General features: G+C 40.6%; 1 protein-coding gene across 1 annotated transcript in view; it reads left to right on the top strand.

The window, feature by feature from the left end:
* Positions 1-20,261, top strand: part of EFHC2 (EF-hand domain containing 2) — a 220,482-nt gene that overhangs the window by 97,067 nt on the left and 103,154 nt on the right. The window contains exons 8-10 of the mRNA XM_070461814.1: positions 5,341-5,506; positions 16,253-16,395; positions 18,878-19,074. Of these exons, the coding sequence (XP_070317915.1) occupies positions 5,341-5,506; positions 16,253-16,395; positions 18,878-19,074 (506 nt within the window). The remainder of the gene's footprint in view (positions 1-5,340; positions 5,507-16,252; positions 16,396-18,877; positions 19,075-20,261) is intronic.

Genomic DNA, 20,261 nt, shown 5'->3' with positions numbered 1-20,261 from the left:
GAGGACAAGAAGGAGCCAGGAATGTGCAGGTAGTGGCTGCCATAGAGAAGCTGCTAGTGAGCCATAGATAGTTGGGAAGGATAATTTGATTTTTAATAAATGTAAGTACCTGTTCAGAGTTGACAAGTCTTCAGTGTAGAGTTGAAAAATTGATAAAAAAGAATGAGTCACTGAAGACATTTACCTATGTCCTACTGAAAGATTGTATGCGTGCCTGCTCAGTCATGTCCGATTCTTTGTAGAATCGGAATCCATGGACTGTAGCCTGCCAGCCTCCTCTGTCCATGGGATTTCCCAGGCAAGAATACCAGAGAGGGTTGCCATTTCCTACTCCAGGGGATCTTCCTGACACAGGGATCAAACCCATGTCTCTTGCGTCTCCTGCATGGCAGGTGGATTCTTTACCTCTGTTCCACCTGGGTAGCCCACTGAGAGATTACCTTAATACAAAGGATGTGGTGAGGTCATATGATCCCTTAAATATTAAGTCCAACATTCAGTTGATGTTTGTTAGCTTGATTTTGAGAATATAAAGTTTGTATTTGGGGAAATGAACATAGTGCTGGAGAAACCCAGTACATTTAGTCTCTTGATGGGTTTACAGGGAACTTTCAGAGGCAGAGGAAATCTACCAGTGTGCTCCGGATCTAGCCATCCTCAGCAGATGCATCAACTTCAAATGCCCTGTGGTCAGTTTCAGTTGAGCCCTAGTGCCTAATTTCTTCCTGCTCACTTCTTTTGCTCTCTCTAGAGACTTACTGTATTATATTTTAAAAAGTCATTTGTGCCTTTAAAGCTCATATAACATGAGCATTATGTCTTTAAAGAGAAAATTATGCAAATGCAAAGTTATGATGCATTTTATAGTCATGCTGACTTTTTATATTTCTCATAAGATATGTTAAAATATCCCATTTAATAGACACCATTATTACACAACATTTCTTGAGTAACAACAGTATACTTAATGTAACTAATGACTAGAAATTATATCCATGATTCAGGGAGGAAGGGAGTGAATCAGTATTCTCTGATGATCTTTGCGTTTGCGTTTCCTGACTTTTTCTAACATTAAATTAATAGACTTAATGTTACTTAGATGCAGTTTCTTTGGACATTTAAATTTTTTTAATAACTCATCTGGCTCTAATAATTCATAAGACTAACTACATTTTATACATTATATTTTGGTATTCTTGAAGCCCAAACTAGGACAGAGTCCTGGCAATAATTGTGGTCACATTTCCTTCCTTGCCAATAATTATGGTCAGTAGAAACCTGGTGTCACCACTCTGCAGCACCACAGGAAAAAGCTGACAACTGCCAATGACACAGCTAGGGACCTCCCTAAGAGGAAGCCAGGGGGAGATTTCTAATGCAGTATACAGCCTGGGTGCCTCAGTACATTCTCTTACCTATTGCCACCCCCAACATATTTGGGGGGAGAAAAAATGGCAGACAGACTAAGAGGTGAAGTTGGCCACAGTCTCAAGAAAGGCACATGAGAAAGCTTTTCTATTATGTAGAAACAGAGGGCTTGACAGAATCCCAAGAAATATATATGTAAAACCCCTGTGTTAAACCCCATCTGGACTCCTAAAAAGATGAGATTCTTTTGTGCATTTCAGGATTCTAAAGAGAAGGCAACTTCCTCCATGAAACAGTCCAGTGTGACTCCCCCACTAGGCAGCTTGGCCATCCCGCTGGCCCTGGCTAGCCTGCCGGGCAGGAGCATGTCACTCCCTCCTTACTTCATGTGCATGAACACAGACTGGCAGATGGAGGCCTGTCAGACTTTCCTGTAGCATGAAGGTTGGAAGAGGCTCCAGGGGCTCTAGCAGGTGTTTCTTTCACTGAAGGGACATGGATTTGAATGTAAACTGTTCTAACCTAGAATTCCTGCCTTGGGTTATTATTTTTTTGTCCATAAGAGGACTTTGTTACAATTGATTCTTAGTGGTTGGGACAACCAAACTAGTGTGTGTGTGTGTGTGTATGTGTGTGTGTGTGTGTGTGTGTGTGCATGCATGCTTAGTTGCTCAGTCGTGTCTGACTCTTGCGACCCCATAGACTGTAGCCTGCCAGACTCCTCTGTCCATGGGATTCTCCAGGCAAGAATACTGGAGTGGGTAGCCATTCCCTTTTCCAGGGGATCTTCCTGACCCAGGGATCAAACTTGGGTCTCCTGCATTGCAGGCAGATTCTTTACCATCTAAGCCACCAGGGAAGCCATTAAGGATAAGCAAAAAAACTTAAAACATATTTAATTTTGTGGAGTCCTTTATAGCCATCTCTGAACTCTTGGTGTTAGAAACAGCAGAACATCTAAGATGAGAGTCTAATGATCATTTGAACAAACGAGCCATCCCAAGATGCAGCAGCAGAGGTAGAATTTGCTTCTAATCTCACCACGTGATTTTGATGGACCTAACAATTTTGCTTTTTTATTTTTTAAACCTCTTCTATGCAGTGAAGAGGGTTGAGAATTAGATGATTTCTAAGGGTTTTCTAGCTAGAGCTAGAAAATTATGTGATTATTTGACCCCAAAGTGATCATCCCACTGAAATCATTTGATCTGCATATGGGGTACAAGCAGAGGTGGATTCAACCTCAAAAATAATGAACCTTAAACTTTAGGTTCTTTTTTTTTGTAAGGGCCCCATTCCAAGGCCCTGGGCCTAATTTTATCTTAATTATTTGACATTTTTCATCTTACAGAGGTTCTCCCAAATAATAAACTTCAGGCCTCCCAAAACCTGGGTCCAAATGTGGGTTACTAGCAAATCAGAGATGAATGTTGAGATAATTGAAGGCTTTTCTCAGAATCATTTCCAAATGAGATGATGAATAGTAAACCACTGTGAAGGAGCATTAAGATACATTCTTTAAAAAAGAGTCTGTCCCCTCTGTTTAAATTTGTTGGAATCTAGTCAGTTGTGAATGGACAGTCAACATATATATTTTTACAAGTCTCTTGGAATTAGAAGCATCGGACTATTTGAAAGGCAGTTATGTTTTAGGATCTATTAGAATGTCAGTTTAAGAAGATATTTGGGACCTGTGGCTGATTCATGCTGATGTATGGCAGAAACCTGCACAATATTGTAAAGCAATTATTTTCCAATATAAAAATTTTTTTAAAAGATATTTGGGAAGATGCTTTGTAAAAAAAATGTATACTTTTTCATTAAATATTTTTTAACACCTGAAACATGCAGGATGGTGGAACAATGGAAAACCAAAGACAGAAACTTATCCAGGCATAATTCCAAACCTTTGTGAATATACACAATTAACCCATAAAAAATGGTATCTTGAGTCACAGTATCCAGAAAGACTGTATTGTTGACAAAGTCAGACATGGTGGAGTGGAACAGTTCTCGGCATTTATACACTAGATGGCACTGTGGGTGCAGAGGAAAGCTCTAAATTGATTCTTTTGTTACTTAAATCTGTTGCAAAAATTATGTAGTTGAGAAAACAACAGTGTGTTATAAAACCTGTAATTTGGGGGGGAGGTGTAGAATGCATTCTTAATTTGAGATTCAATGTGTGTCCTCTTTTGGTTAGGCTGTTTAGATTATTATATAGAGTTGGAGGCGTATGTCCCCTGTTGGAAGAAACCAATCATGCCTGAATTTTCTAATAATCACGTACAGTTCTTCCTGCCATCCCCTATGGTCCTTTTCCTAAAAATGAAGGTACCAGTTAGTGGTGTGTTTCATGTTACAATTAGGAATGATAGGGTCTGCTGTAATTCTGACGAATTCCAATATTTAAACTTGCCTGTTTATTACCAAAGCTTCTCTTTAATTGCCACAAAAATAGCAATAGGAGAGGTTCACCAGTCACTTCCATACCCACAGTCTGGCCGCCTCCTTTCACTAAGTCAGTGAGAAATATCTGATGGCATTCTTTTTGCTAGTATGTCTTCTGTGAGCAGTTTCTGTCAGGGTGGAACAATACTCTTTTGGGGATTATGCTTGAGGAGGTTTCACACAAAGGCTGTTAGGAAGTCTAAGGAAATGTGAAAGTTGAAAATATTTTCAAATCAGAGTTAGAAACAGCCCCTTGGCCTTTTGATCAATCAGTACCAAAAAAAAAAAAAAAAAACAACAACAACTATCTCTCCATGTTAAGAGGTAGGCTGCCTTGGATGACACATTGGTGCACATTTTCAATTAGAGAGGTATGTACTAAATCTGTTCTCCTCCTTCTGTTAGAACTTTGGCAGTGGAAAAGGAAATCTTTGCTTATGCGAGACTCCTTTCAGGCTCTAATGGAAACACCTATGGGATGGTCAGCTTTGGGGAAGAGGTAGAAATGAGATTCCATTGGTTGTTTGGTTGCTTTGCTGTCTTTTGCTTTAAGAAAGATCCAGACATCATCTTTGCCATTTATGGTGTGACAAACACTGGTGATTGGGATCTGTTGAGTCAGTGTGTCATCTACTTCAGAGGGCACACTTGCTTCTCAGGGGTGGTACAACCTCACAAATGAGTACCTAACAGCTCCCAGGCTATTACAAATATGTCTCCACCTGTCTCTCCATCTCTCCTTCCTCACAGATGATAAATGAATTAAGAAGGTCAACCGTATTTACTACTTACCACTCTCTTTGGCAGTGGTGGTTTTAAAAGTTGTGTTAGTTTGATTTGGGTTTTATTTATTTATTTTTGCAGTATCACGTGTCAGTACGATTGCAGTCTTTTCTTGGGCAATAACAGAGGCAACCTGGAGGGGTTGTTGGTGAGAAGAAATGTTGTTTTTGTTTTTGATCTAGGTAGTGAAGTATCATGGCCTGGAGCTGAGTTAGAGGAAAGGGAGAGGGCTTAAAATGTGGGCTCAGGAGGAGGAGACATCAGATGGGGAAGGTAAAGGCAAAACAGCTGGGAGTCAGTCCTGTTTGGAAAGGAATTTAATTAGTGAATGTTGACTAAAGAGAGGAGTGGGCTACATTACAGGTTAAAATATGGAACGGGTGGCATAAAGTTTCAAGCTTGAATTTTCATATCATTGGAAAAATCAAGGAAGAACAAAAAATATTCTGAAATGGGGATGTGATGACAAAAGATAAATGTTTACTTATTCGACACACTCAGCCTCTCTTTTTTTTTCTTTCTTTTGAACCAATGGCAATTATTGAGTGAGTTCTGTGGTTTTTGTAAACATGATTGAAACCTACCCTCCCAGGATTTTGCTGTGTTTTGTTTGAAAGAGTTTAAAATAGTCTACAAAGATCTCCATGTTCATCTTTAAAACATAACAAACCTTTCAAAACAGCCATAATCAGGGCAAAAAAAAATATTGATGTTTCATCTGCCTTTGTTTTGTTATAGAGAACTTTACCTCGATTCCGTGCAAGGCCCCACCTCCTCGAACAATAGAAAGGAAATTTCCACCTTATACCGGCTTTGGTTCTGAAGAGGATTCTCTTCGCTCCTGCATAAGCTTTATGCCCACACCTCATCAGAGGAACTTCAAGAAGTTCATGGAATTTGACAGGTGCTTGAGGGAACTGTTATTTTAATCTGATCTTTCCCAAATGTATTTGGGGTTTGTAATATTGTCCTTATGACAAAACAGATGACACTTAATTTATCTGATTTCAAGTCCAGGGACATGTTGTTATAACTTTAATGAAGATGATTAATACATAAGTATTAACAGATTCTTACATCAGTGGCTATTTTATTTACTTTTTTCTCCAGGTTTTTTGAGAAATAATTGACATAAAGCATTGTGTAAGTTTAAGATATGCAACATAATGATTGGATATATGTATGTATTGAAAAATGATCACCACAATAAGATTAGTTCACACCCATCACCTCACAGTTTGAATTTTTTTTCTTGTGATGAGAATTTTTAAGCTCTACTCTCTTAGAAACTTTCAAATATACGTTATTGTTTACTGTTGTCATCCTGCTGTATGTTATGTCCCCAGAACTTATTTATCTTATAGCAGAAAGTTAGTTCCTTTTGATCACCTTCACCCAATTATCCCATCCACTCCCCACCCTCCTGCCTCTGGCAGTCACCAGTCTGATCCCTGTTTCTATGAGTTTGTTTTTTTAGATTCTACATGTAAGTGAGATCATGTAGTATTTGTCTTTCTCTGGACTTATTTTACTTAACATAATGCCCTCAAGGTCCATCCATGCTATTGCAAATGGCAGGATATTCTTCTTTTTGATGATTGAATAATATTCCATATTATTCCATAATATCCCAATAATGTGTGTGTGCGCATGTGCACACGCACATACACTGTGTCCTCAGTTGTGCCTGACTCTTTGCGACCCCATGCACTGTAGCACTCCAATCTCCTCTGTCCATGGGATTTCCCAGGCAACAACTGGAGTGGGTTGCCATTTCCGACTCCAGGGGATTTTCCCGACCCAGAGATTGAACTCGCGTCTCTTACATCTCCTGTATTGGCAGGCAGATTCTTTGCCACTGTGCCCCTGGGAAGCCCCATGTATGTGTGAGATATATATATATGTGTGTGTGTGTGTGTGTGTGTGTGTGTGTGTGTGTGTGTGTGTTTATTATTTTATACTTTATCCATACACCTGTTAGTGGACACTTGTATTGTTTCCCTGTGTTAGCTATTGCAAATAATACTGCATTGAACATGGGGGTGCAGATATCTTTTGGGGACAGTGATTTTGTTTCCTTTGTATATATATCCAAAAGTAGAATTGCTGGGTCATATGGTAGTTCTGTTTTTAATTTTTTGAGGTGCCTCTGTGCTGCTGTTTTCCACAGTGGCTGCACCAGTTTACATTCCCATCAACAGTGCACAAGGCTTCTCTGTTCCCTACATCTTCATATTGAGTGGTTATTTTAATGTGTCATCTGGAAGCCCCTAAAGCCATATTATCCCCAGTCTATATTGCCTTTCCATGTATATGTGTGTGTGTATATATATATATATGCTTTTCCATATGTATGTATCTCCTCAAGATGATCCCTAGGAAATGGTGTAGAGTAGGGGTCATCAGACTTTTTCTTAAAAGGTCAGATACAAATGTTTTCTGCTTTGCGGACCATACAGCCTCTGTCACAACTGCTTAGCTCTGTCATTGTAGCATGAAAACAGCCATAGACAATCCATAAACAAATGTGTGACTACATTCCAATAAAACTGTTTATGGACACTGACATTTGAATATCATATAGTTTTTACATATCACAAAGTATTATTCTTTTGAGTGTTTTCAACGATTTAAAAACGTAAAATGGCTCACAGGCCATATAGAAACAGGTGACTGGCTGTATTTGGCCCATAGGTTGTAGTGGCTTCTGTGATTTATAACTGTTTTGTAGAATGTTAATTGATTTTAATTTAAGAGGCTTGGTTGAGTTCAGTAACCACAGATTGCTCATGTGGTAGAATATGATTTCAAAAGAAGGACTTTCAGAAGTGTTCCTAATATATGTGAGGAAAAATCTGCCCCTGAGTCATGTGTATAGATGTGGTACTGCTCATGGCTATTTTTTGCTTCTGTAGGAAATGGAGCCCTGGAGAAAGAAGTTGTGGTAGGGAGAGGACGAAGGGTGGGAAAATGTTGCAGAGGCTTGAATAGGATGCAGACTAAACACTGAAATCCTACGTGAGCAGAATAATGGATCAGGAGGACCTATGGAGAAAAAGATAAAGAGAACATGGAGTAAGAGCAGGAGAAGGAAAACAACAAGACATCACCCTGAATTTGATCAAATTCAATGGCATGAGATGCCATTGTAGAATATTTTGAGGTGGAGAGAACAGTTTTGGTGTCATGGTAAACATGGTAAAAATGCATGAAGAATTGTGTAGAATGTCTGAAAGGCTGCCTTTGCCTTGACATGATGTCCTTTGTCTTTTAAGAAGTAATCTTTTATTTGTAAGGACTTGGGAGTTTTGTTTTTAAGTTTCAGAGTTGATACTGCTCAAAGTGTGGTCCCCACACTTTGGTGGTCTGTGTCTCACCCCAGACCTACTGAGGCCCAGTCTCTGGGGTTGGGGGCCTGGCTCTGTGTTTTAACAAGACATCCAGGGGTTTCTGGTGATGGGAACCAGGGTTTGAGAACCACTAATTTCAGATCACATAAGAGGGACACCTACTCATACTCCATCCTCCCTTATAGATAGCAGTGTTTATGGTGAAGTTCCAGGGCAGGACTTTTGGTGGATTGTTGCTGTTGTTCACTTGCTAAGTCATGTCTGACTCTTTGTGATCCCATGGACTGCAGCATGCCAGGCTCCCCTGCCTTTCACTGTCTCCTGGAGTTTGTTCAAATTCGTGTCCATTGAGTTGGTGATGCTGTCTAACCATCTCATACTCTGTTGTCTCCTTCTCTTGCCCTCAATCTTTCCCAGGATCAGGGTCTTTTCCAATGAGTCAGCTCTTTGCATCAGGTGACCAAAGTATTGGAGTTTCAGCTTCAGCATTAGTCTTTCCAGTGAATGTTCAGGTTTGATTTCCTTTAAGCTTGACTGGTTTGATCTCCTTGCAGTCCAAGGGACTCTCAAGTCTTCTCCAGCACCACAATTTGAAAGCATCAGTTCTTCATTGCTCAGCCTTCTTTATGGTCCCATATGTACCATATGGTACAGATATGGTCTCATATCTGTACATGACTACTGGAAAAACCATAGCTTTGATGGATACTTTTCACTAACTGCTGTTTTTAAGGGCAACCACCCGAAGGAGGTGGGCAGGAAGAATGTCCCTATTGTAAAAGGAGAGAGAATTTTTCTTTTAAGTAAACAGGATGAAACACGATCCAGGGTGTTGCTTCTGGAATCCAGTGGGAACAGTGTTCCTTGTGGGTAGTTGCCTTAGTCTCCCTTTCTGTCAGCACTGCGTCAACTTGCCCACAGAGCACTGACTATAGACAGCATTCAATGTTCTTGTCATGCTGTTGTGACTGGAGAACAGTGGTCCAGGCATGAATAGCTCTAATTTCTTTTCTTTCTGTCCATTGCTCATTCTGTGCCAGGAATACGCTTCTTCTCTCAAGCTCCTCCCACACAGTGACCTTGTTTCCATAGAAACTGGCACATTCAGCTGGAGACTTACACATGAGTTTGAATAACCCAAGGTTTTCAAACCGTGAGAACCTGAGGAAGATGATCTCACAAAGCATACAAAGAAAAGTTTCTTAATGCAAATAAATAAACTGTGAATTGAGACGTGCAACAGACATGACATATATTGACGATATATATTGCTATTAAAATTGTACTTGTGTTCATTGTTGTATGAGGTTAATGGTCATCTACGGTGAGTCACTGGAGAGAGATAGTTTCAGATCAAAGCATATGAGGTTTTTTTTGATGGAATGAAGACCTTTATTGTCTGGGTAAAAATTCACTGTGGTGCCTGCTGGGTAGATTGTCCAGTCTGACTTGGGAGAACCAGAAAAATCTCTCTCTCATTGCACCTGGCTGAATTAGTTATTTTGTTCTCTGTGTGCTCACAATACTCTGCTGATCATACTTATAATAATAATATTCCTAGTAAAAAGTAGTTTGTGGTTATGATGTGCTAACTACAATACTTGATCTCATTTAATCCTCGAAACAACCTGATAAAGTAGATAATAATATTGTACCCATTCTTCACATGAAGAAACTGAGGCTCAGAGAGTCTATTCAATTTATCCAATCTCACACAGCTAATTTTTAGTTGAGGTAGGATTTGAACCCAGGGAAATCAACTCTTGGAGTTCACCTTTCTTGCCCCAGAATCTGTACATATCATAGTGTGTGGCAGTTATTTGTTTATATATAGATAGACCCAGAGCTCCTTGAGGGCAGGACTGGCTTTATTGCTTCTCTTAGAGTTAGAACAGTGCTGGCTGTGTACTTGGGATTCAATAAATGTTTTGTCCGTAAGAGAAGAGGAATGATAAATAAGTGGGTAGATAGAATGAGCATTCACCCTTTTAGTTCTTAGTGATGGGTAGAAGAGATGGATGGCTTCCTACCAGAAAGGCTGTTATCCCAGACTTTTGCTATTCATAATCATGTAGCATCTAAAGATTCACAATTTAATCTTAATCTCTGACTTGTTTCAGATATTGTCCATCTGTTGTCTCCATCAGTCATTTATTTTCTTCTTTAAAAAAGTTTTTCCCATCAGTAATAATAAGCCTTCATGTCTCTTCTAACCATAAGACTATAGCTATAGCTATCTTTAAGGTTTTTTTTTAATTTATATATACATGCACTTTATTTTATTTTTTTTTTCATTTATTTTTATTAGTTGGAGGCTTCTTATTATGTATGAAGCCCTGGGTGAGCCAGTCATTTACCCTCAGTGTGCTGGACGCTGATACTGGGGCTTGGGATCAAAACAGACGCAGAACCCTGCCCTCAGAGAATTTACATTTCAGCCAGGGGATGTAGATAATAAACAATAAAGATAATACATAAGGACATTATCTAGTGTATGGAAGGTATTAAAGTGCCACAAAAAATTAAGAAGGTAGCTATGAAGAGAATAAACGGGAACTTGGAATGTGGGGCTGAGGAGCACCCCGGGTTTCAATTTTTAAAATAGTTTAAATTGGAGGTTAATTGCTTTACAATATTGTGTTGGCTTCTGTCATACAACAAAGTGAATCAGCCACAAGTACACATGTCCTCTTCCTCCAGAACAGCCCCCCCACCCAACTCCTCCAGGTTGTTGCAAAGCACCAGTTGTTTTGTGACAACCTGTGTTATACAGAAGCTTCCCACTGGCTATCTGTTTTACACACAGTAGTGTGTATATATGTAAGTGCTACTCTCTGAATCTGTCCCACCCTCTCTTTCCGCTATGTCCAAAGTCTGTTCTCTGTGTCTGTGTCTCTATTCCTGCTCTGAAAATAGGTTCATCAGTACCGTTTTTCTAGATTCCGTATATATGCATTAATATACAAAATTTTTCTCTTTCTGACTTTACTCTGTATAACAGGCTCTAGGTTTATTCACCTCATTAGAACTGATTCAAATGTGTTCCTTTTTATGGCTGAGTAATATTCCATTGTATTAATATATATGTACCACAACTTCTTAACCCATTCATCTGCCAGTGGACATCTACCAGAAAAACAAACAACCCAATCAAAAAGTGGGAGGAAGACTTAAGCAGACATTTCTCCAAAGAAGACGTACAGATGGCCAACAAACACATGAAAAGATGCTCAACATCACTCATTATCAGAGAAATGCAAATCAAAACCACAACGAGGAACCATTACATGCCACTCAGGATGGCTGCTATCCAAAAGTATACAAGCAATAAATGTTGGAGAGGGTGTGGAGAAAAGGGAACCCTCTTACACTGTTGGTGGGAATGCAAACTAGTACAGCCGCTATGGAGAACAGTGTGGAGATTCCTTAAAAAACTGGAAGTAGAACTGCCATATGACCCAGCAATCCCACTTCTGGGCATACACACCGAGGAAACCAGATCTGAAAGAGACACGTGCACCCCAATGTTCATCACAGCACTGTTTATAATTGCCAGGACATGGAAGCAACCTAGATGCCCATCAGCAGACGAATGGATAAGGAAGCTGTGGTACATATACACCATGGAATATTACTCAGCCATAAAAAGAATTCATTTGAATCAGTTCTAATGAGATGGATGAAACTGGAGCCCATTATACAGAGTGAAGTAAGCCAGAAAGATAAAGACCAATATAGTATACTAATGCATATATATGGAATTTTAAAAGATGGTAACGATAATGCTATATGCAAAACAGAAAAAGAGACACAGATGTACAGAACAGACTTTTGGACTCTGTGGGAGAAGGCGAGGGTGGGATGTTCTGAGAGAATAGCATTGAAACAAGTATACTATCAAGGGTGAAACAGATCACCAGCCCAGGTTGGATGCATGAGACAAGTGCTCAGGGCTGGTGCACTGGGAAGACCCAGAGGGATGCAATGGAGAGGAAGATGGGAGGGGGGATCGCGATGGGGAACACATGTAAATCCATGGCTGATTCACGTCAATGTATGGCAAAAACCACTACAATATTATAAAGTAATTAGCCTCCAACTAATTAAAAATAAATGAAAAAAAAAAAAAGAATGACTCCAGATGCAGAGATGCAGTGTTGAGCGTAGACAGTAGAAGGGCAATGGTGGAAGTAAAGACCAGTTAAAACACAACTGTAGTAGTCCCCAGAGATAAGTTATGATGGCTCCATCAGGGTGAGTGCCATGAAAATGATGAGAAATAGCAGATTCTGGAAATATTTTTGAAGGTTGAACCAGTAGGATTTCCTGGCAGATTGGATACAACTGGAGATAAAAATGACTCCCCAGATTTCTCCAGCTGGAAAGATGGAGTTGCTATCTGCTGAGATGAGAAAGACTGTAGTTAGAGTAGGTTTGTGTCAAGAGCAGAAATTCAGTTTGGAACAAGTTAAGTTTGAGGTGTCAGATATCAAGTAGAGATGTTGAGGTGGCAGTTGGATATATGAGTCTGGGGTTTGGGAGAGAGGTCTGAGCTAGAGACAGAACTTTGGAAATCATCAGCATGTAGATAGTATTTAAAACATGAGACTAGACTAGAAGGGATCACTGAAGGAGGAGAAGTTGATGACTAAGTTATTCCTTGTTATCCTTGGGACACCCACATTAAGAGATCGAGGAAAAGAAGAGGAACTATCGAAGGATACTGAAAAGAAGCAAGCAAGGAGGTAGGAGCAAAAGCAAGAGAATATAGGATCCTGGAAGCCAAGTGAAGCAAGAGTGTCATGGAAGAAGGAAAGATCATTTATACCAACTGCTGCTGATTGGTCAAGTTAGACACAAAAATGGACCATTGGAATTGGCATTGTGGAGATCACTGTTGAGTTTGACAAGGGTTGTTTAGGTAGAACAAACCTAATGGAAGTGGATTTAAGAGAATGGGAGAAGAATTCAAGACAATGATTATAGGTAACTCTGGGCTGGGTGGAGAAAAGGTTAAGACATGGCTGCTGGACTTAGGAATTTATCATGTTTTGAGACAGTGGGAACCAACACATTTAAAAAAAAACAGTCAAGGATACAAGTCTATACAATGCTAAATTGGGTGTCACAGATAATATTTGGTACAGGAGGCATGAGTAGGTAATCACCTGGGTAGGCAGCCATGGTCACGGAGACCTCTACTGATTGAGGCCCAAATGGACGGGCAGGATTCTGGACAGGCATAAGAAAGGATGAGAGTGTACCCTGGGGGAGGGGATGACACAAAGTGAAGGGCTGGACGTAGAAACAAGCTCAGTGTGGGGTGCTAAGTGAAGTGACTATGTGATTTGAGTAGAGAGTGTGTTATAGGCAGTCATGACGAATAGGTGTGTGTGTGTGTCTGTGTGTGTCTGAACCAGACCATTAATGGCCCAGAAAGCCAGACTGAGCTGTCTAGGTGGTATGATCAGAAGCAGGGAAAATGCTAAATTTTTTTCTGAGTGCTGGGTGTATTGTGATGAAAAAAGTGTTTGGAGAACTTTGATAAGTAGCTTATTAGTCAAAGAAATATCTGAAGATAACCTGCAAGTGTTTTTCAAAGCATTCTCTAGGGATGATTTCATCGGAATCTCTTGGGGAGCTTATTAAAAATGCAGGTTTCTGGAGCTGCAAGTGAACTACTGAATCCATATCTCTAGGAGTGGGACTCTGGATTCTGTATATTTAACAAGCTCCCCGTGTGACTTTCACACATGACAATGTTTGTGAATGGTCCTACTTGAGTAGACTGTAGTGTTCAGTTCAGTTCAGTTCAGTCGCTCAGTCATATCCGACTCTTTGCGACCCCATGGACTGCAGCATGCCTACAGATTGTAGGGTTAGGGTTAGAGTTAGGATTAGATAAGATTTTGTAGATAAAGATTTTGCTTGAGTAGATTGTATTCCTGGTTGATAAGCTGTCTAAAACACTAGAATTACGTTTAAAAAGGCATATTAAACATGAAAAATCCATACTTAACATCTACACTTGTAAATTTATGTAAGTTCTAAGAAGGTAAATTTGCAATTGTGTTCATTTGGCCTGACTTTAGACCTCATTCAGTTGTTTCAAGGGTATTTTAGGCATCTGTAAAAGTCTTTCATGAGAGGGGGGTTACCAAATCTGTTTGTTACTTTTAAATCCAATTATGTACCAAAGAAGATGGTTGAGAAGGTATAGCTGTCCCTTCCCTGTGCTGTACGAGGTCTATCTGAAGCCTGGGAAACTAGGGCCTAAGAAAACAGATGTGGAGATCTGGCTGTTTTGCCTGGGGCTAGCCTCCAAATTGCTACTTTCCATCTCACTTGAGGCCTCAAGCTGGGAATCATGGAGCCATGCTTTTTCAACCCTGCCTCCTTGGACAGAGAAAAACACCTTCTGCCTCTGCAAATCAGAAATAGGTTTTTTTTTGGGGGGGGAGTGGGGTCTGTTTCTTTATAAATCACTGTGACCACAAGGAAAGAGTGACTTGCGGCATTGGAGACTGAAAGTGAGGACCTCTCTTGTGACAGGGAAGGGATGAAGTACATGGTTTATTTTACTCTGTTCCTCCCTGGGGTATTGATTTTGATTATCAGAGCCTTCCCAAAGAGTTTAGTGTTTGTCATGAAGTTCACCTTTAGGCTTCCCCAGTGCCTCAGCAGGTAAAGAATCTCCCTGCAATGCAGGAGATACAGGAGATACGAGTTTGATCCCTGGGTCAGGAAGATCCACTGGAGGAGGGCATGGCAACCCACTCCAGTATTTTTGTCTGAAAAATCTCATGGACAGAGGAAGTTGGAGGGCTACAGTCCGTGGGGTTGCGAAGAGTTGGAGACAACTGAGTGACTAAGCATAGCACAGCACCACCTTTCACTAGCTAATATCCACAGACATACTTCTGCTGACAGACCATAAATTAATTTATTCCATAACCAGGCAGTCAATTTGGGGAACTTTAGGTTCTGGAATTTGATCTCATCATCAGTCTTCAAGACTATTCTATGCATGCATAGAATTCTAAGTGAAAATTCCAATCTACATGGATCTTAAAACAACTTTCTGCAAACATTTATTAAGTACTTAGAATGCAAAAAAATGTTGTATTAGACAACGATTAATAAGATGCAGTCCTTGTGCTCAGAAAACAGACTTGTAATGGCAACTTATGATATGGGTGATAAGTGTTATGAAAGGTCTGTCATATTTAATATAGCATTTGAAAGGGAAAAGGGAAATTTTCCCTTGAAGGGAGTTAGGGAGCTGCTGGGGAACTGGGAGAGTGACTTAGCAAGGAGATGATGTGGGGTTGGAAGAAAAATAAGGAATGGGCTTGAGAAAGTGGTCAGTGAAATGGGGAGGTTGCTTCAGGTACTGGCAGAGCACAGCCTCTTGCCTCCTGGGGCAGCAAGGCCCAGGCACAGTGCTTCTAGCTGACATGGTTGCTGTGATTATTGTCCAATCTTATGAGTAGAGAGCAGCCATTTAATGCAGATGGTTTGAGCAATGTGTTTATGACATTTATTTTGGGTACGTTTTCCCAGTGTGTTACCCTGGATGTTTTCCCAGTGTGTTAACCTGGACAAATAGGTGTGTGTGTGTGTGTGTGTGTGTGTGTGTGTGTTTGAACCCAGACTATTAATGGCCCAGAAAGCCAGACTGAACAGTCTAGGTGGTATGATCAGAAGCAGAGAAAATGCTAAATATTTTCTGAGTGTTGGGTGTATTGTGATAAAAAGAATGTTTAGAACTCTTTGAAAGAGAACTTGGAAAGAGTAAGAGATATTTTAATAAGCTGGGAACATGTCTCTGCATATAGATTTAGAGCCCTAATAAGAAAATGGATGAACTTTTTCAACCTCTGAAAGTTTATGCCACTGTCTTAAAACCATAGTGCACTTGGATGGGAGGTGGGTGAAAGGAGTCAAGAGTACACACTTCCAGTTATAAAATAAATAAGTCATAGGGATGTGATATATAGCATGGTGACTGTAGTTAATAATACTATAGTACATATTTCAAAGTTGTTGAGAGAATAGATCTTAAAAGCTATCATCACAAGAAAAAAATTTTTGTAGCTAAGTGTGGTGATGAATGTTAACCAGACTTAAATGTGTTAGTCATCTTGCAATATATACAAATATCAGATTGTTGTGTCATACACCTGAAATTAATATTGTATGTCAATAAAAATGGCATATATTTTGCAGGATTTTTTACATATGTAATATGCAAAAGATTACTTATATAATGCTCTAACCTTCATTTTTCTTCCATTTAGCTATGGCAACATAAGCAATACACTCCGGTTTTTTGCAAAACTAATCACACACAAATGTGCTGATGTGGAAAGGATGTTTGTTATTTCATATTTTCTCAGTGATGACACAATTTCAGTGTTTGAACCCATAGAGAGGAATTCAGGTAAGAGACATACTGCCCATAGCGATTTCCTCAGAACAGTGAACTGTCTCTTCATGTTGAAAGTTATGGAATATAATCTCATTTTTATAGCCTAGATGATCTAAAAGAGTGGCTTTCTTTTTTCTTTTTTAACCACTAAAAGTTCATTTTACAAATACCTCTTAAATGGGAACCCAGGCATATAAAATGGTAAAAGAGGAATAGTTTTGGTTGGCTCAGGACTGGGGGACCCAGGACACCTCCTTTTTGACACGGTCCCCACTTCCTCTGTGGTCTCTGAGGCACCTCTGTGGAATCCAGTGGCTTCAAAATCATGGTCTGGCTGCCACCAATTATGTGTACAGCTAGCAAGACAAGAATAAAATCTGTATTTGTGATAATATCACTTACAAAATAAGACAAGAATCCCTGATTAACAAATTGAATCTTCAGAGTCTCTTTCCCTCTGGCTGTTGAGGCTGGTGCCGAGGTTCCAGCACCAAGGCCCATGGGATGGCCTTGCTGCAGTGCATTGATAGGGTGGCCATTGCTGAGGAAAGCTACTGATTTTGACTTACCAAATTATGGAACTGTAGGGCTCTGTACTTTGGCCCAGCATGTTTAAAATTTTTATCAGTGCTGAAGATACACGTTTGGGAAGAATAGTCAGTGGTGTACTGGTTAACCGGCGCTCTGAAAAAATTTTCAAAGCTCTATTTTGTACCATTTGTCAATTTCCATGATGTAAATACCCAAACCATGGCCAATTTCAAGCAACCAACAGTTTAACAACTGGCTTTCCAAATCCCTGAGCATTAAACGATTAGTCCTTATGAGCTGGTAGGAGCCGCTCAGTACACTGATGAATCATGAATAATTTGTATAAGTAAGTCAGGCTCCACTTAGACAGATTTGAATAATGGACCAGATCTTAAAATATGAAGTCAAATAGGGATGAATATAAAGTCATGCTCCTGAAGGTCAAAAAATCATCACCTCTGTACATCTAGAATAGGGATGATATGGCTAAACAAATTGCAGCATTCATAAAATAGGGTGATAGCAGTCAACTAGAAGCTTGCTGGTAATAACAGCAGCCCTGGCTGAGTACCTCCTGTTGTCCTTATAAGACCTTTATGAGGTTAAGTTTTGTGTTAATCTAGGTCCTCCAAGAGGCAAAGCCCAAGATGAGGTTAAATGTACAAGAGATTGATTAGGGGGATGACGGGTGAGGAAAAGCATGGTAGGAGGCAAAAGAGGCCAGGAGCGCTGTTAGACTGCAGTGTGTGTGTGACTCCTGTGAAGGACAGAGGAAGGAGGAAAAGGGGAAGGTCTCAGACCACAGTGAAAGCCTTAAGAAAATTTTGGCAAGGCTGAATGGGCGTTCTGGAGCCAGAGTCACCAGTGCGAGGAGCTCCCATCTTGCCTGCCTTAGTCTGCCTACCTTGCTCAGTCATGCTTTGGCAGCAGCCTGTGGGAAGCATGACCTCGGCACAAATCTGGGGATAGTTTTCAGAACATAGCAGTTGGAGCCTTCTGTCAACTATGTTCCCCATAGCCAGCAATCTGAGAAGTACATTTTCATAGCCCCCCACAAATATTATTCCCATTTACCAGCGAGAATTTGGAGGGGCTCAGAGAGATTAAATGACTCCTAAAGATCATCCAGCAAGCAAGCGACAGAGCCAGGATGGACTCTAGCTCTCTTTGGCTGCAAAGCCTATGTCTTTCTGCCACCTCTGCTTTCTGAATATGGTAAAAGCATGAGGAAGCTGCTCCCCAGAGCTCACCTGGTCCCAGGATGTATCCACAGGGTTGGAGATTTCAGTTCAGTATCAGGAGATAGTGGAGTCCCACGTTCAACTCTGCTCACTGCTTGCCAAAACCCAAACAATGCCCAGAAGAGAGCAGAGGAAATGATGAGAATTCTGAGAAGTAAAAAAAAAAAAAACACAAAACCAGAATGGCGCATTATTTAAATATTTTGCCTGTAGAAACAAAGAGTTAAGGGAACTCCTATAGTTATCTTCAATTAAATAACACCTTTCCAGAAATGGGACATCTTTACATTTCATCTGTATGTCAGAAGATGTGTATAAGACATCACCTGGGACAAATAGGTGGAAATAAACTCAGGTGAGAAATTTTCTACCTGATACAGTTCAGGCAGGCTCAGAAGATGTTCCTGTTGTCTCAGTTTCCAGGATGCTTCTGGACATAGACCAAGTCCTCGCTCAGTGTTTATTTAAGTGTTTGGATTGGGAAGGGAGAGGATGGAGGAAAGAAAAGGCTGGAATGCCATGCCACTTTTCTTCTTTATACACTCACCTAGAAGTCTCATTCCTTCACCCATTGCCTCATTCTTCTTCCCTTAAAGACTGACTATATGGTAGAATGAGTTCACAAGTTCACATATTTGAGCATGAAGTATCTCTAAAGGCAGGTTATCTGATTCTTTGAGGAACAAAACCTACTCATTAACTTTTTTCTCTTTTTTCTACAGGGTATACTGGAGGAAGGTTCTTAAAAAGAGGTCGTGTTAAGAAGCCTGGACAAGAAGTCTTTAAAAGTGAATTCTTGGAATATATCAAGGCTGAGGAACTGTATGTTGGAGCCAAAGTGAACGTGAATGGCTACCTCTTTCTTTTGGTCAATGCTGATGAGTATACCTTGAACTACATGGAAAGGAATTCAGATAAGGTGAACTCATTTGGTAGAATTCTTGACTTCGCCTCTCAGCACTCTGCAGTCTGTGTTTTCCTTATTCCAGGCCTTTTCTTCTTCATCCTGCAACCAATTTTACATTGTGCATTCACACATGTGGGCATGAATAATGGATCTGCATGATTTGGCCGCAGATCCCATCACAGAGGCCAGGGCCCGGTCTCCTCTGTTTATGTGCTGGGTTTGCTGCTGCCCAGCATCACGGATGCCAGGCACAGGCAGGAGGCAGACCCAGGGTTGAATCAAGTTTCCTGGGTTTTCTGCTGATGCTGAAAATGTTTTCAGAAAGAAATTCAGCAACGATCTGAAAGGAAGAAAACCTGGTGCCACACACTGTGCTGTCTCAGTTAATTGGCACAGGCCTGCAGAGAAGGCCAAGACCTGAACAAACAGAAACCCCAAGGGAACCCGATTGTTGCTGGGGTTGCAACTTCCCATAACAGGAGCCACCTGAGGCCTCAATGAGACTCCAAGGACAAATTGGCAACAGTGAGCTCCACAAGGTTTTCCATTTGAAATGAGATGGCACATGGGTGCTACTACTGAAAGTACTATTATGACAGTGCTGTTCACTGAAAACATGTTGACAAAAACCTTGATTTTAAGTGTGGATGAGTTCCATGTGCCAGCATGTATATTTCAGAACCAATCTATCTAAACTAGATAGATTGAAGAATCTATCTAGAAACTATTTTCGAAGTCTGCCTGTAAATAATAATACTTCTGTGCCAGTTATATAGATACAGTGCCAACTCCATTTCATTTCATGTCAAATGCTCAGGGAGATGTTGCTAAGATCAGTCTCTGTGTACAACAGGTTACCTGGATCAGTTTGGGTCCTCTGAGAAGCAGATCCCAAGACAGAATGATATGTGCAAGAGATGTATTGGGGGAAATGTGTATGAAGGATAAAGGAGGGAGCAGGAGTAGGTGGGGAGACTGAGATGTAGGTCTGACCCCTGAGAAAGGAGAGGGAAGGGAGAAGGATGGGGGTGAGAAGAACCTCAGACACATTGCAGCTCTGAGAAAGTTGGCCAGGCTCACAGGGAGCCCCAGAGCACATACTGCGCATCAGAGAAATCCCATGTCAGGCAGGAATGGCCCAGCTCTGGCGCCTCCTTCCTGCTCAGTCACTGGATGGGAAGAGTCTGGGGAGACTGTGG

The sequence above is a fragment of the Odocoileus virginianus genome, chromosome X (assembly GCF_023699985.2).
Source record: "Odocoileus virginianus isolate 20LAN1187 ecotype Illinois chromosome X, Ovbor_1.2, whole genome shotgun sequence".
Classification (NCBI taxonomy): Eukaryota; Metazoa; Chordata; class Mammalia; order Artiodactyla; family Cervidae; genus Odocoileus; species Odocoileus virginianus.
The sequence above is the reverse complement of the archived record's forward strand: the minus strand, read 5'-3'. Positions and strand labels throughout refer to the sequence as shown.